Source organism: Calonectris borealis, chromosome 1, assembly GCF_964195595.1.
Source record: "Calonectris borealis chromosome 1, bCalBor7.hap1.2, whole genome shotgun sequence".
NCBI classification, from domain to species: Eukaryota; Metazoa; Chordata; class Aves; order Procellariiformes; family Procellariidae; genus Calonectris; species Calonectris borealis.
Window position 1 is genome coordinate 153,280,443 of NC_134312.1, and position 16,382 is coordinate 153,296,824.

The 16,382-nt window shown below is 39.1% G+C and overlaps 1 protein-coding gene across 3 annotated transcripts in view; it reads right to left on the reverse strand.

The window, feature by feature from the left end:
• The window catches only part of MCF2L (MCF.2 cell line derived transforming sequence like), a 132,562-nt gene that overhangs the window by 60,214 nt on the left and 55,966 nt on the right, over window positions 1-16,382 (reverse strand). For all 3 annotated transcript variants that reach the window (XM_075137043.1, XM_075137024.1, XM_075137034.1), the window contains exons 2-3: window positions 10,559-10,642; window positions 1,286-1,400 (exon numbers count right to left, since the gene is read on the reverse strand). In XM_075137043.1, the coding sequence (XP_074993144.1) occupies window positions 1,286-1,400; window positions 10,559-10,642 (199 nt within the window). The remainder of the gene's footprint in view (window positions 1-1,285; window positions 1,401-10,558; window positions 10,643-16,382) is intronic.

Genomic DNA, 16,382 nt, shown 5'->3' on the forward strand with positions numbered 1-16,382 from the left:
TTATCCCAAAGACTAGATTTGGGTCAAGATTTCTCAAGAGATCCTTGACTTGATCCTCACCCATTGCTAGTCATTCTCCTCCTTGAACCCTGTCTCTAAACACATAGGCCTGGGAGACACTGTCAGAGAAGACTGAAGCGAAGAATTCAAGTGACTCAGCCTCATCTGCATTGGCTGCTGCTAATTTACCCACCCCGTTCAGCACAGGTCTACATTTTCCTTGTTTACTCCTGTACTGCTAAAGCAACAGAAGTTTTATTGGGGGGCCCTTTATGTCCCTTGCTCCTTGTCCCTCAGCTCCAGGTGTGCTTTGACTTTCCTGAAATCATCCCTACATGTTTGGGCAATGTTTCTATATTCCTGTCCCTGTCCCAGCGTTCGCTTCCTGTATGCTGTCTTTGTACCGTGGCTCAGTCACAAGCTCCCTGTCCAGCCAGGTCAGTCTCCTGTTATGTCTATTCATTTTCCAGGATGTACCATTCCTGTGCTTGGAGAATGATGTCCTTAAAAACTTGCAAGCTTTCCTCAGCAGATTTACTCTTCAGAGTTGCCTTCCATTGAATCCCACCTACCAGTTCCCTGAATAAGCCCAAAGTCTGTTCTCTTGAAGTCTAGGGTCTGTACCCTACTCTGCTACTTGCCTTCCTCCCCTCCATCAGGGCCTTGAACCCCACTATTTGATTCCCTAACAGATTTTCAACAAAACCACAATTTTTATTGAGCAGCCCATTGATAATACTACCGCGCCCTCTAAGAGAAGCAGGATTAATTGCTGGGCCTGCTTAGCACCCTCAGTCAAAGTTTTGGAAGTGCTTCATAAGACTGTACATTCAACTGAGCCAGGGAAACAGAGCACAAGTGGTTAGGGCAAACCTCTGTATGTAACTATGGAGTATTCCCTCACACTGAGTAACATCCTGAGTAGCATCCAGGAATTAGCATGTTCTGCCAAAATTATACATGTTTTCAATTAAAACACAGAACATTGCACTCTAAGATATAGCAAAGATAAGAAACAAGAAGACAACGTCCATCACAGAATCTGCATCCATACGTACCAGGAAGTAATTTTCTGCTGAAATATAAATAGTACTATATAATTCATCTAACAACGACATTAGGCAGCTGTCACTAGTCAACACTTATTGACACTACACTATAAGCTGCATTTTCCTTTTCTTTAATTAAATACCAATGTATTACCATGTAAGTGACCATGTAAGTGACTGAATGTGAAAAATCACTTAGCAGATGAAAGGGTATTTTCTCCTAGACAGGTGCTAACCTTGGGATGCTCGTCAGGTACGTCAGGACGTTCTGGAACTCCTTCTCAGGGATCTCGCTGAAAGCTGGATAGTCTGGAAAGGTGATAACAGGGCATCCATCTCCCCCTCTTCCACCTACAAAAGAAACAAGCAGCAGGCACGTTTACATGCAAGTCCCTTTACCTAGCCTGCAATTTTCCAGTAATGAAACTACTGTGTTTCTTCTTGGTTTTTTTTTGGTGCAGGGCTCATCAGCGTGGACACTGTTTATTCTGAACAGTCTAGTCTCTTTTTCAGAGCTTAGGAAGCAACTTGTTATACCACATTAGATTTTTTTCTGTACAAATGTCTTTGCTCATGTGAACACAGTTCTGACACCAGATGGCAGTGCATCTTTCTTTTGATAAATGTCAACAGTATGTAAATATAACCAATTTGGAGAAAGAAATGAACTGATTTAGAAAAAAAAAGTTAATTCAGAATTAAGTAGGCGAATCTCCATCTTGAACTGAATGCAACCTTCTTACCAGTTTGAACTCATTTCTACAACACTCTCCCCCCGCCTTCAGCTAGCTGCTCTGCTTCCAGGACAGTCTAAAAGAAGTGGCAGAACATTAAAAGAAATGGGGGGAGGTGTTTCAAATGAGATTTCCTGTTCAACTTCTCAGATCACCTACAAAAGGCAAAGCAGAGCCTTTTTAATGTGCTTTTTAATGTGCTTCACAGACATTTTTATATACAAAATGTATATTTTTTTTTTAAAGGCAATGTTATGTTTCATGTCTTAAGCAAGGATATTTTCATAAAGACAGGCTGGACAAAGGACTCGCTGAGCCCTAGCAACTGCATGAAGTTAACAGTTGGGGGGTAGCAGAGACACATTGCCGGAAAGTTATCTTTGCTTGACAGTTCAAAAAGAGAAGAAAAACAGCCAAAAATGACTGTGGCAAAATAATGATATTTTTTCCAGCCCTGAAATCTGACAATTGTGCAGAAATCAGCTGTATTAACAACACTTCCTGATCATGACAGCAACAGTGATTTGTGAAAATTATAGTGTGCGGTTACGCACTTTAAGTGCCTTTACATCTAACCTCAGCAGAAAAAGAAGAGAAATATTTGAGCTCAGATTCATTTGATGAAAGCAACCACCATTTCCCTTCAAAACCGCATGTAATTAGAAGAGCTCAAATAGTATCCTTATGTTAATTTGTGGTAAATCTGACTTCAATCTACCAGCTTACAGGCAATATGGTGCTACCACTGTGTAGCTCTTGAAATCAAACTATATCAGAAAATAACGTGCTCTGGATGCATTTAAACAACAACAACAAAATGCAACTATTATGCAAATATCACAAGCTTGCAAATATAACCTTTACAACACATCCAAATGCGGCAACATTAAGTCAAGGGAGTTAGTTTTAGCTATATAAATGTTCACAATACAAATGTAAGTTAAGACCCATTTTGATTCTATTATTTTTTGTTCTACCCAGGCTCTCAGGACCAAAGCATTTTCCTCTCTCATTAGAATCATTTTTCAAGCATGATAATGATTATTTCTGTGGCTTATGAGGTGTTCTGCTCTCTCTAGAGTATCTATTTTTAGGTACAATTATACATTATTTGCTGTATCCCCGTTGGTTACTTGCTTTGTTCTACTTATTTCTATAAATAGGACATATGAAACAAAAGAAGAACAACAATAGGCTTACAGGACACGTCCTAAAAGCAGAAGCCTGGACTATGACCTTCAGGAAGTTCTCAGACCACCACCAACTGTCAAGGGCAAATAGAGCCATGCTGCCTTGACAATGCCTATTAATTTTCAGTTTTTAGTATAGTCATCTGTGGTTATCTTGGGTGGAGACAACTCTGTCCTGCCACATGCTGTTAGAAAATCGTTGTTCACTGATTATCTTCTTCTCCAGTATTTTCCTGCTGGGACACTTAAGCACACATATACCTTCAAATGCTGCTCAACTGCTTTTCCTTATCAGGACCTTGCTGCTGAGAAGAGTTTAAGGTAGAGTGATCTGAAATGCTTTACATAATAGCGTATGTAATACAGTGCTTTATACAGAATAAATTCTGTAAAATTTCAGCTTTAACATCGCTGACCTATAGAAGTCGCTTTCTATATTGCAACTTTAAATACATGGCCATCAATGGGAGACAGGCCGCTCCAGCGAAGCACTTGCTACTTACAAATGAGTGTTTGTCACAGCAAGCTACAAAAAGGGCATCGGAAATATAACAAAGTAAAAATCCTACTATAAATTGTGTTTGTATTAAATAACAGTAAAAGCAGTAGGTGAGTTCATTTTTTAAAGTGTCCTTTATTTCATAACGAACCTGATGCAGCAAGGAATGATTTTTTTCCTTTATTCGGAATCACTTTTTCTTGCTTCATCTCTGCAAAAGCAGCATTACACACTTTATTCCTAACTTAGCTGTGTAAAATGTGATTTTCTTCCCTTCTTGCAGAAGTAAATCAAGCCACAGAATTCAGGGAGAGGAGATAAAAGAGAAAGTTTAGGAAGCTAGGTTGGGTTTTGTTGTTTTTGTTTTTAGTGAAAGGGAAACATTTGAGTCTCATCCTTCTTGAAACACAGGTTTAAGGCAAAAATTTAAAACACCTTATTAATAGCAATTCACATCATAACCTTCCAGCATCTCAAAAATATATACACCCAATTACAAAAAAAAGACACGCAAACTTAGATGAACTCCATGAGTGCTGCAACTCATGATAATAATTCAATTTGTTCAGAATAATTTTTAAAACTAGCGACTGGAATTTTAATCACCATCCAAAACCCTGCAATATTTTAATAAATTCAGGTCTGTTGGTAGAGTGACTGTGTCTAATTACCTCAGTCATAACCATTTGAAAATCATCTCTTTCTCCTTCCCTTCTAGCTCACAGTCCTGAAATTTCAGCCACAGCTGTGGAACAGCCTAAACTTATTTGCTGCACAAGTTCTGTCCGCAATGGCACACACAAGCCCACTCTCCTATTTCTAGGCTTAAGCAGGGATGCACTGACCTATACAATTGGAATTTAAGAGTTTTATGTGTTCCTAAGACAACAAAGCATCTCCTTGAGACCATTGAGAGCATTTTCTTAATCTAGTCTTGGTCTTTTTTTTTTTTAATCTGTATTTCTGAAAGGATATTAAACCCCCTTATTTTTGTTTAAAAATATAAACACTGTTGTGATTATGCAAAGATCAGGTTGGATGAGGCTTTGAGCAACCTGATCTAGTGAAAGATGTCCTTACCCATGGCAGGGGGGTTGGACTAGGTGATCTTTAAAAGTTCCTTCCAACCCAAACCATTTGTGATTCTGTGATTGTAAGAAAATGTTGGAAAACATTCAGTATTATTTCTTTTTGAAATACTAAACAAATGCCACTTGAGTGTCAGCTTTAGTTTCTTGTTTATTGCAAAGAGCAGAAGAGAATGCATCAGTCCTTACGTGGGTGCAATCAGTCCACACACATTTTACCTGAAATGATTCCCAAGAGTTACCTGAGACTTGTCTCATAACAGGCAGCTGTAAGGAACATTCTCCAAGTGAGAGGATTACTACTTTTCAGTCTAAAAATGGAAACACCATAAAAGTAAAGAGCACTGAAGCATATGTCAGCAATTAAAAAAAAATAAAAACACAACACCACTTTAAATGAAGTGGATCTGCTTCCACCCTACTTCCGTGAGCCTTAATAACAAAGTTTTCCTTTAATGAACTAATTTATAACTGACCTTGGCAACCTATTCAACTGAAACTTCTTTAACAGATTTAGTATCAAAGAAAACGCAAACTACCTCTCTAAAATGGAAATTTTTCAGTGGATAAACCTCTACAATTCTAGTAAACCTCCAGTTAGGTGGAGCTCTTCTAAACAGATCTACGCGCCTTAGTCTAAGGCCAGTTTTTACACCAGCGGCAGCCCTGTGTTTTGGAGAAATACGCATTTTAAAAACATGTTGAATTCGAATTAGCTCCACAGGTTAAGTAGCAAAATGACCTAACTGTGCTTAGGAAAGAGCACTTTGTGTTCCTAACTTTTGTATACAATTATTTAAACAATAGCACCAGTGTTAAAATTATGTGGACCCAGAGCATCGCGATCTCGTGTACGAAAGGAGTGGAAAAATGATCCTTGGAAAACTAGCTGTGCTACTGTGAGATAGGACTGGTAAAATCTACCTTAAGTCTAGGTAATTTAGCATTTATTCTTTATATTCTGCTACATCTAGCTTTTCCCATCACAGTTGCAATCTCTTTTGGGTTTGTTGTCTTTTTTTTATTAAGCAGGTAGGGTGATAGAGAAGTGCCAAGCCATGGCAAATGCAACACTGTTTTACACAAATTCTAATCAAGAGGCATATTGGTGACTTGGTATCTAAAAACAATCTCAAATGAGAAATAATTAATATTCTTTTCAATTTAAAATGGCATTGACGGGGAAAATTATGAAAACTATGAATTGTGCAGCTGCTAAAAAACACACGCACATGTGCGTGTGCACACACACATAGAGAAAAGCGTAATTGCCCACAACCCTGTGAAAGACATGCTAGTTTTTTTGGTACGGCCAGCAAAATTAGGGGGCAGCAAAGGAGATTGCTGAGACTTCCAGGAAAGAAGAGCAGGAGATTATTTTGTAATGTTTCCCTAATTATTCTGCTCCTGTTTGCATAAGAAAAGGCATTCTCAAAAGCACTCTGCCCAACTGCACAAAAAGGAAGCAAGGTAGATGGGTATAATTAGATGATGATGGAACAAAGAGGTAGGTCTTCTAGCCTGAAGCTATAATGCAAATGAAATGGTATTCGAATTATAAGAAAAAAAAATGACCTCTATGTTGATCAATATGCACACACAAGATTCAAGAGCATCGTCATTGTTAAACGGCTCAGATCTACAACTTTGGTTCAAAAGACCCAGCTTAAGTAAAAGTAATGTTGTTTGCAGTCATGTCAAAAGTGAGGTCCTTGGGCGAATGAAAGAAAAGCTTACTAAGCATTTTGCTTTACTGTTGTCGTGGTTCATCTATTATGTTTGTATGTTTCTGATAAAGAACTTCCCCTTTCTACTTTCATAATATATTTAACTGGAGTACTCGGGAGTATTTGAAATTACATGTAGACTTCAATGAGGGAGTGGACAAAAGCTCCATTGCATGTCCTTTGCAAAGAAAAACAGAATCAAGGGGAATTTATTAAAAAATTATTTCCTTGAAATGAGAGAGAAGTTTTACTTGTATAACTTCACAAGCTGCATTTTGCCCAGGCTGATCAGCAGCAAGTATGCTGGCTTAGAAATCAGATTGCAATAACTAAATTTGTACCTGAATGCATTTGAACTGGAGATATCTTAGGATTCATTTCTTTCCCTTCTCTTTTTCTTTACTACCTTTTTTTTTTTAAAAAAAATCTCTACAACTGTAGGTTTAACACAGTGAATATAAAACAGCAGTTAAGCCTACACCTGTGCAAGACAGAAATTGCTGAGTAATACCTCTTCCACTGTTAATACACAACATATATATTGACCATGTTATATCGGCAACAAAAATCAAGTTGATATTTTTAACTAACTGATGCAATGTACGTGGTACAAGATCCACTCAAAGTTTTCAAAAACAATTTTAGAAACAGACTCAGCACCCGTGGATACTTCAAAGGGAACAGTTCAACCAGTGAGGTATTTTCAGATAATTTCCACAGAGGAGAGCAAGAGCACAGCCAAGGAAATAAAGTTACAGAGAGCGAGGAGAAGCTTATTATTTAGAATGATAATTTAAAGGGCCAAAGATATAAGCATTTTGAAAGCTAGTACCAATGCTAACTTTTTCAACTGCAGGAAAAACAACTATGAATCAATAGGCAAAAATGCAAGTAGCATGAACCCGTATTTATATTTCCTTTAATGGAAATACTTTGTTTGAAGTTGTTCAGTGCATAAAGAGGCGTTCAAAGGAAAGCGAGCTGAAATAATTGGTTCAGTATTTGTGGTGGCCAAGAGTCTCATTTGCACATCACATAGCTTTTATGATTTAAGATGCATATAAACATACACACCTGTCTGTACGCTCTTGTTCATCTACATTTATTTTAACATTCCTTGCATACAGCAATGGCAGATAGTTGCAAAGTTGGATATGAAAGTCACACAGCAACTTTCCAATCAAGGAAAGAGAAAAGAAAATACTTATGAAAGAAAATATAAAATGCGAATGAAAGACTGTAAGGAATACATTTTCCAGACACTTTTAAATGGACCTTTCAATGTCCTTCATGAGGATTAAAAAAAAAAAAGGCAGAGGACCCTTTGCAATGTGGAAGAAAAGTGGTTGCACAATACTAACTGAAGGAAGAAAAAGTAAGAAACAGTGAACCGTGTAGAGAGGATGTTTAATACAGCCTAGCAACAACAAAAAAGAGTAATGACAATTCTTGCAAAGATAAGGACCTTGTTCCACAGAAAGAAAAAACTCCAAGGGAAAAAGTAAACAGCTGGGCCTGAAGTAAAATATTAACTTCGATGTTTATAAACTTGTTATGTGAATGATTGATTAAAAACTTCATCCACAGCTTGTCCCTCCATTAGATTTAAGCTACTGCTGAGCAAGAACTAGAGCCTTCAGCACCTGTAGGAGTAGCTAGCACCTTGATCTCATTGCACTTTGCTGTATTTACTGAAAACCTGAAGCATTAACATGTTTTTGCTTTATTTTGTTTCATGTCAAGCCTAATTTGGATGTCCCTGTAGCATTTCCATTATAACCTAGCAGAATGAGGAACACGAATTACTTTGTACCTGCAGAGGAATAGAGACCAAGAGAAAGAAGTGACCCTGATTTAGACCAAAACACAGAAAGTAGCTCGGGAAGGGCTACAGCCTTTAGCCACAGAAGCAGACTAGGTTTCATTCACTATTCAAGCAAGCGTCCCACAAGACCTAGATACATCCTATTAGAGAAACTAAAGTGATTCTCAAGTATATGTCACATTGCTGTTAAAAAGCCAAAACCTAAAAACTGAAATGCATCTAAGACATTATGCAATTCACCATACCTGCAAAGATGCTATCTACCAAAAGTATTTGTAATCTATGGACTTTCATTTTAATGAGTTTTATCCCATGTCCTAAGATTCTATTTCCAAGGCAACTTAGTAATAAGCAAAAAAGTCCCCTTCACACACACTGTGAATGTCTTAAGTGGCATTCCAGCAAAGCCACTCGTAAGCACAACTGCAAGAACAAACAAATTGTACAGAAATCGAGTATCAAAATATTGGCTCTGTTCCGTAATACCACTATTTGGTACAGCACAGAAAATTAACTGTCAGTGTCCTCCAGGAGAATATTAGGATAAAAGAATTAAAGTGCAAAGTGAAATGAAAATGCCTAACAGTCAAATTGCCCAAGAATAATAAAATATAACAGAGAATATAGTCACAGTCCACAGTAAAGCAGCTGTCCTAATATTTCAGGCAAACAAAACAGACTTCTAATAGACACGAGAGTGAATAAATAGAAGAAAATATAATGAGGAATGGCTGCTCTTACTAAGCTCCACCGCACAGTGGATGTAATGAGCACTGAAGATGCTTGTGGCTGTGCAAACTCAACCATCTTAAGACATGAACAATCTCCAGTTGGACTCAATGAGATTTTATTCATCTACTGTAGTCACCAGTTTCCCCCCTCACTTCAGAAGGGCAAAATGTAAACCCTACTTACAGTTTCATAGATAGGCCGATTCTTGCATAACACTATTATGAGCCATTTTTTGCCCCTGGATAAGAAGGAAGACCTTGGAAAGTCAAAAAAATAAGCTAACAGAAAAGAACTGTAGCTTAAACACCATCATCTCAAATGGAGCATGAACAGCCAACTCCATAAACGAAATAATCTTATTTCCAAGTGCTACCGCCACCCCATAGAAAACACAGTCACTACCGCAGACCCACACTTAGTTTAGCTTGTGTGGCAGGAATAAATCATAATTAATGGTTAATTATAAGTAGAACAAGATTCAATGACCTCTTGCCAAGCAAAGCAGTACATTGCTTCATTCCCCCGTGTCTCTTGATCTGATGCAGGGAGGGATTCAAAGGAAGAGGGAACAGTCATAGAGCCCAGCTTCAGCCTAGAGAGGTAAATCTTGTGCTGAAGGAGGCAGGGCAGCTCTGCAAAGCCACTGATGCCCTCCCTCGCTATGTACTGGAGGGAGGGCAGGGCAGGGCAGTAACTCCAGCAAGTTCTCTGCTGCACATCTGCAAGACCTTTACAGGTGAGAGGGCAGGAAAACAAACTCAGAAGCTTATCAGACACCTGCCACGCAGCCTGACCAGTGAGCAAAGGCACTATCTCCATTTACCCATTAGCAGCCAGCCGTGGTTCCAGCATCAAGGTGGACCAAGCCCAGCAACCAACACCTGCACGGCAGATAAACAGAGGCCCCCATACACCTACCTGGCAGAGGCTATCCAGGGGCATCAAAGACAACTCCATGCTGTGTGAATATGACTGTGCTGCTTTTAGAGACGGCTTTACGCCTAAAAGCGGGTTCCTTTGCAAAAGGCAGGCGGTGATACAAAGCCAAAAACCCCTTCCAGAACTTGGTGCTACACATGCCTGACCCCTCGCACTGAGGCTGTGGGGGAACATGGTATTGTGGTGCTCGCTCGGATACTACTTTGGTCAAGTCCATGGTGTCAGCTTGGGCTTCAGTATCAAACCTGACAGCAGAGCCAGCGGCAGCGTAGCCGGCGGGCTGAGGACTGCAAGACCACAGCAACCACCAGCGCATTCACACTGCACTCTCCAACTCTCAGCGAGGGCTCACTAGTGAGCTCAGAGCGCTCTAGGTCAGTGTTTGAGCCCCGTCTCAGCTCCAAGCACTGGGGAGCTCAGGGTAAGTATCCACAGTCCCTTAGCACTGACTAGTGGAGACTACATGTTTCTGTACCAGGCTCATCAGCACTTCCTTATTTATTTTCACCCGTTTATGCTTTTATCCTACCCTCAATTCCACCCCATTATCCTGGATACCGGAAAATGAACTATAATATAAAATTCCTATTATACTTTTTAAAAAAAAAAAATCTTCCTTTCATAAATCATTGAGTAACAAATCCTGGTAGTCTGTATTTTGAGTTGCTCATAAAATACGGTTTTCTCCTATATGAGACCTCAAAAACTATGAAAGCAGAACAGGCCCAACCATACACCTGAGCAATGTCTGTAGAAGGAAACACCAGAGTCTTACCTGACAGGTAAGCAAATTGTTTCTTTAGCTGGTCCTGAATATCTGCAGCATAGAGGGGAATGATATCCTGATGCATGATTTCATCTGTGGAGGAAAAAAAAAAATCTGCATTTCAAAGTCATTTTATGTAAAATTTCACAGCAGACATAAAAAAAAAATCATCCTTAGAACACAAACACCCAGAAAACTATCCAAGTTTTGAAAAAAAACGTGAAAATGTTTGGAGTCTTTCAAGTGTCTGCCACAGGTAAATCTTTGAACAGCATACTGATAAAAGAGTAAAGTAATGTGGATTTGCTGACACTCAGAAGCAGTATGGGATGTCACTGAACCAAACACTGTAGAGCTAATATTCCTCAGGAATAATGTTAAACAGTGATGTTTTTACACATCAAATTCAATTTTTACTAAAACCTTCTCAACTCACACAAAAAAGAGAAATTTATGATCCCTCTAGCCTGTTGTCAAGTGTTCAAATAGCCCAAGGCAACAGTGTTCAATAAGGTAGTAGAACAGGCTTGAAAGGACATCCTCACACTGAACACACACATTTGTACCTCAACTGCGAAAAGCATTGCTTAATCTTTTCTCTCAGCCCTTCCACTTTAGCTTAATGAGAAACATACCGCTTTCCCAAGTCTTCGTTTTCTGCCACAGTGTTTGAGCAGAGGCATTTCCCACATATTTCCAGAGATAAAGCAGAAACCTAAGTTTTGCTGACCACGATAAAGACCACATGACAGAGTTGCCTCGTTCATTAAACTATGATCTCATTTTTTTACAGGGAAACAAAAAGTTTTACTCTAGAAATTTCTAAAAATTAATTATTCTACATTTTTAGCCTCTTTGAAAAGCAGTGAAGGGATAACCTAGCATTTTCATTATTTGGTTTTGAACATTTCTTTTAATCTGGCATTGTATAAAGAAGTTTTGGGTTTAATGCACATTGAAATGCCATTAAGATAGACTCAAATCTGACACTCGGAACTGTGAACATGCACAGGAAAATCAAGTAAAAACCTAAAAGTGATGTAAGGATAAGTGCCATCTGCCTTGAAGTACAAGCTGATCAAACAGAAGTAGAGCTCTGGTCCTCAAGGAAGGGACTTGCTATTACTGAGATCTTTCAAATGCTAGATCTTGAGGGGAGAGCTGCTCACTTTTATAAGCGATTCGCATGCGTGTAAAATTCTGAGAACTGCAATTATTTGAGAACAGCAAAAAAACCCACTTCCAGTTACTTCTCCCAGATAAGCAACAACTTATACTGGGAAACAGAACTTCTCTGTTCTCTTTTGGCCAGTCTGGCAGAGGAAGACCTATGACCACTTTCAAGGTCACACACTGATCAGAGCTATTTTTCTGCATCCGGTGAACTGCTGCTTGATCAGAAGACCTCTGCATACCATGCTGTCAAATCCATAAGTGGATACGTTTAACTGTTTAACTGTTAAGTCATATTTCACCCAGACCTTCACTTATGTCATCATCTTACTGTTTTTATCATAAAACTGAACACAGATCTTTCAAAAGTCCAATCTCAGATGGCCAAGTCATTTCCAGAAGAGGGGACTCTGCCCAAGGAAAAAAGAATTTTAGATTTTATTTTTGCTGTCAGTGCTTTTTAATATAAGGAGCCCTCCTGCAGCAGTGTTTAACAAACAAAAGTAAACACCCCTGATTCTACAAACCAATGCCTGCAGGTGGACCCATTTACCCGAATATGACCTATTACAGGATCAATGCCTAATTTTTTGGTGGTATATGGGAAAAGGGTAAAGAATGTAATCACTTTGTAATATGCCATCCTGCCTATACTCACAGGCAGAAATAATTTTCATTATTGCAGCATAAGCATGTAATACAATAGGCATGTTTTGCATACATAAGTAAATACATGACACACACCATTCAAGCAGGAAAGATGTTCCTAAGTCAGGGAAACTCTTTACTTCATGTTTCCCAGATACATAATGATCACTATTTCCTCATGTATCCATGTGATCAATCCCATTGCGGTCCTGACTTATGCCAGGTAAAGACACAAGTCTAGATTTGATTGCCCCAGTGTTCTCTCTGATAGGAACAGCAGCTCTTGCAATCAGCACAGGGCAGCCCACAACCTTGTGGTCAAATACTGTTTCACTGAAAAGACAGTATTTCCCCTCGCCCTGGTCTTAAACTCAGTTTTAACTCAAATTTAAGAGCCAGTGTGTTTGCAATCGCAGGAGCAGCACACTCTGCCTGTTCACAGATGGAAAACTTCCAGAAGCCCTTCCTGCTGCGCTCTCCTCCACGAAGGCACAGCCACCTTCTCATCTTGCTGATCTGGTTTCATGACACTCTTCAGGAAGCAGAATCAGAGATTAGAGCTGATTTCAATAATTTGAAACAACTGAGATAACAACTAGCAGTACAAAACAGTGCGAGAAAATGCAACGTTGGAACTGCTGAACAGCTTGCATCCAGCAGCTTGACAGGATACACCTGAACCCAGTGCTCACAGATTTAGCCAGAAATCCCTCTCCAATACTCTGTCTCTTTTCAGAGAAGATGCAATTGTAAAAACTCATTGCTCTGCATCATTTCCTTTATTTTTCCATCCCTCTAGAAAAGAGAGTTCATCACGGTCTGACTGGGACTAAATCTGATTTCACTTTAAGTTTGTCCATCATTACTTGAATATGCTTTTTCCTTATCAGGATAAGGTAACGAAAGGCACGCATGCATGCTAAACAGACTGGGAGGGCACACACTCCTTACATTCATGGACTTTGGGGAAAATAATTTCTTGGAAATATTCTTTAAATAGAGAACCTGCCACCTGCTACAGTCTTTAGGGACAATTTCCATTTTAGTAAAGCTAATTAAGTGCACATGAAAATACAGAATTACTGAAAATCTGTTCACTGTTTTCTAAGAGATTTTTATAGGCTTGAACTCTACTTCCACTTATATGGATTAAGATTTACACAGCCCATGATTTTCCCTGTTCTACCTTGACTGCTTTACATAGTATTTTCAAAACAGAGACCTAAGAGTTTGGTTTTTTTACTGTATCTAAAATTCATGGCTGAAAAGAGATGCTCACACCAAAACAGGCTAGAACATCCAGTCTTTCCTGAAGAGCTCATTTAAAGAGTTTTCCAGAGTAGTCTGCTTAAAATAAAGCCCCTGGGATTTATAATGCATCTGGTATTGTGGGTGCTAATAAACAGTAAAATAAGGTTCTGTAAAGTTATTACTGCTTTTTTTATAATTTTTTTTAAAACTGAACACACATAATAGCTGGGAATGCACAAAGATTTTTTTTCTAAGCCAACAACGGGAGGTTCTTTAAAAACCACGTTTTCTAGTGTTTAAATTATGAGTGCAAGAGAGGACAGAAGTGTCATCTTGCTAACATAAAGGAATTAGTTAAATACGTGGTTCTCATTAAAAAAAGCCTTTCTCTTTAAAAATGTAAACCACAATCTTGCGGATATATAATCTTCTAATTCAATTTTAAATCTTGCTTTGATAGTCCTGTCTCTATGATGGAGGAAGATGGCTTAGAGAGGCCTGACCCCGTCCCATCAAAGGCATCTGACTGCATTTCAAATGAAGCAGGATGACAGATTTAAGTACGAGAGCAGAAAGATAACTTGTGCTTGAATTACCTGGTGCCAGTAAGCCCTGAAGAAACCCGGATCTGAGAAAACGATCAATGTCACTTAAGTCAAGATCTTCACTTATTGGTAAAAGGCTCCTCTTTCTTTTTTGATCAAACCAAAACTCATCATGACTCAGAGTTCGCCTGACGTGCCGAACCAAAACCATTTTCACAGAAGACAATGCTGGAGGGGAGTCTGAAGAGACCGTACCTACATTACGTGGAAGGAAGTCTCCGGATATGACTCATGAGCCTCTCGTAATGGGTTTAATCCAATTCCCACCGAGCCAGCTGGAATTACACCACCCTTTGAGTAGTTCTGCATGAAATTCTATGGCCATTACTTTATACCAACTTGAAAGCCAACCTGTTTGTACACATATGGACACAATTATGCTTTTCAGCACAGATCCCAGTAGCACACCATAAAGCAAACTACAAAATCATTTTTCTTTCTCCTCTTTCTTGCTGAGTCAGCAAGATTTTTCTGAAAATGTGTCTATGGCTTCTCTGTGAAATTCATGCCTTAAATTGAAGAAATGATGTCTTTTTCTCAACCAGTTTTGTTTTGCTTCTCCTCTGGAACAGCCTACCCACACAAAGAGTTGAATGCCTTTTATGAAGGGGGTCTTCATCTGAAAAATCTCTTCATTAAAGCACCATCCCATCTGGCAATTATAAATGCAAGATAATGACTTTCAGAGCAGTCCCTTCATCTCTCTCAGCCCCAAGGCAAACCTTTTATTTCCTCATCCTTCTCTCTGCATCTTCGCCCCCCGAACACCATCACTAACAGTCAGCTCCTTTGTGTAGCCCCCAAATGAGGAAGGGCCAGAGCAGCAGAGCTGGTGAAGATAGCCCTCTTCCGCGCTAAGCCACATGAAACTAATGAGCTAATCAAGCCGCCAAGAGAGCTCTCCAGCTTTAAAAGTGAATTTTAAAAATTTCCGCTGAATAGTGACGACGCCTGCAAGCTCTGCTGCTAGGGGTGCTCAGGCACAACAGCTGCAGACCGAGCTCCTTGGGTCCATGTGCTATTTGTAGCCACACTGGGCTATTGACAGGAGTTCATGCAAGTGTTCATAAACTAAGTATGAAAACCTCACCAGTTCGAAATATCTTCAGGAAGAGTTCATTTCTATTTTATTTGACTACACTGTAATCAAAACAAGGGGCCAGGAAAAGTGAGTGATTAAACCTCCGGAATTTTTATGCAAAAGGCAGCTCTCTGCTAAAGTGTCGTTAGGAAGGAAATTCTCACCCGGGTAAAACAGGGCTCTTGCAACTTGTTTGTTTCTGGTGAGCTAAAATATCCCAAGCAACCAGGAAACACGAATTCTTCACCTCCACCAGCACCCCAATTGATAGCACAAATAGAAAAAAAGCAACCTAGCGCTCCAAACAGCTTTGTATGGCACTGGGTGTCAAAAAAATATTTTAAATTATACAGGTATGTAAGAATTTTACTTGTAAAAGCTTAACAGCCTACAGTCAAGCTACATCTCCTATTCCTCTGCTAGTCAGAAAAGACAGTTTCCTTTTAAGAGCCCTGGTGCATAAAAGAGATGCTCAAGTTGAGATACTTTTTCTTTTCAGTGAATCATGCTTTATATAAGTTCCTCTTCTGCGGCATTACTAACATCAGTTCATTTTTTAGGACTGCATAGCCTATTGCCACAATATGCATAGAATAGCACGTCTATGTAGCCCATTGCTACAATAGGCTAGGCTGGAATCCATACATTTTCGATGTTAAGTAAGGATCTAGCTGAGTCAAGACTTGGAAGCGGTACTGCCAAAGAAAACCTAAAACCTTAGGAGTGATGTTGCCTCTGTTATAAGCCCATGCACAGTGGACAAAGGCACTTAGTGTTTGAGTGGTATTTTTAATGACTCATGCATCAGAAGCCCTGACCATTCAGATCTTTCACAGAGTCCATGATATCTCTGAAGCACTTTTTACATAATCATTAAGTTTTGGTAATATTTAAATTATTCCATTGAAATAAACTTGATTAACTCTGCTCATTTAATCATACCTGAAGAACACCACAACTACTTAGAAGAGACATAAATTAATCCCGAAATGCTGCAATTCCAGTATTGAAATACAAGGGATGGGAACTTGTAATGTGTGAAATAACAGAAAAACAAAAAAACTTTGTATTATAT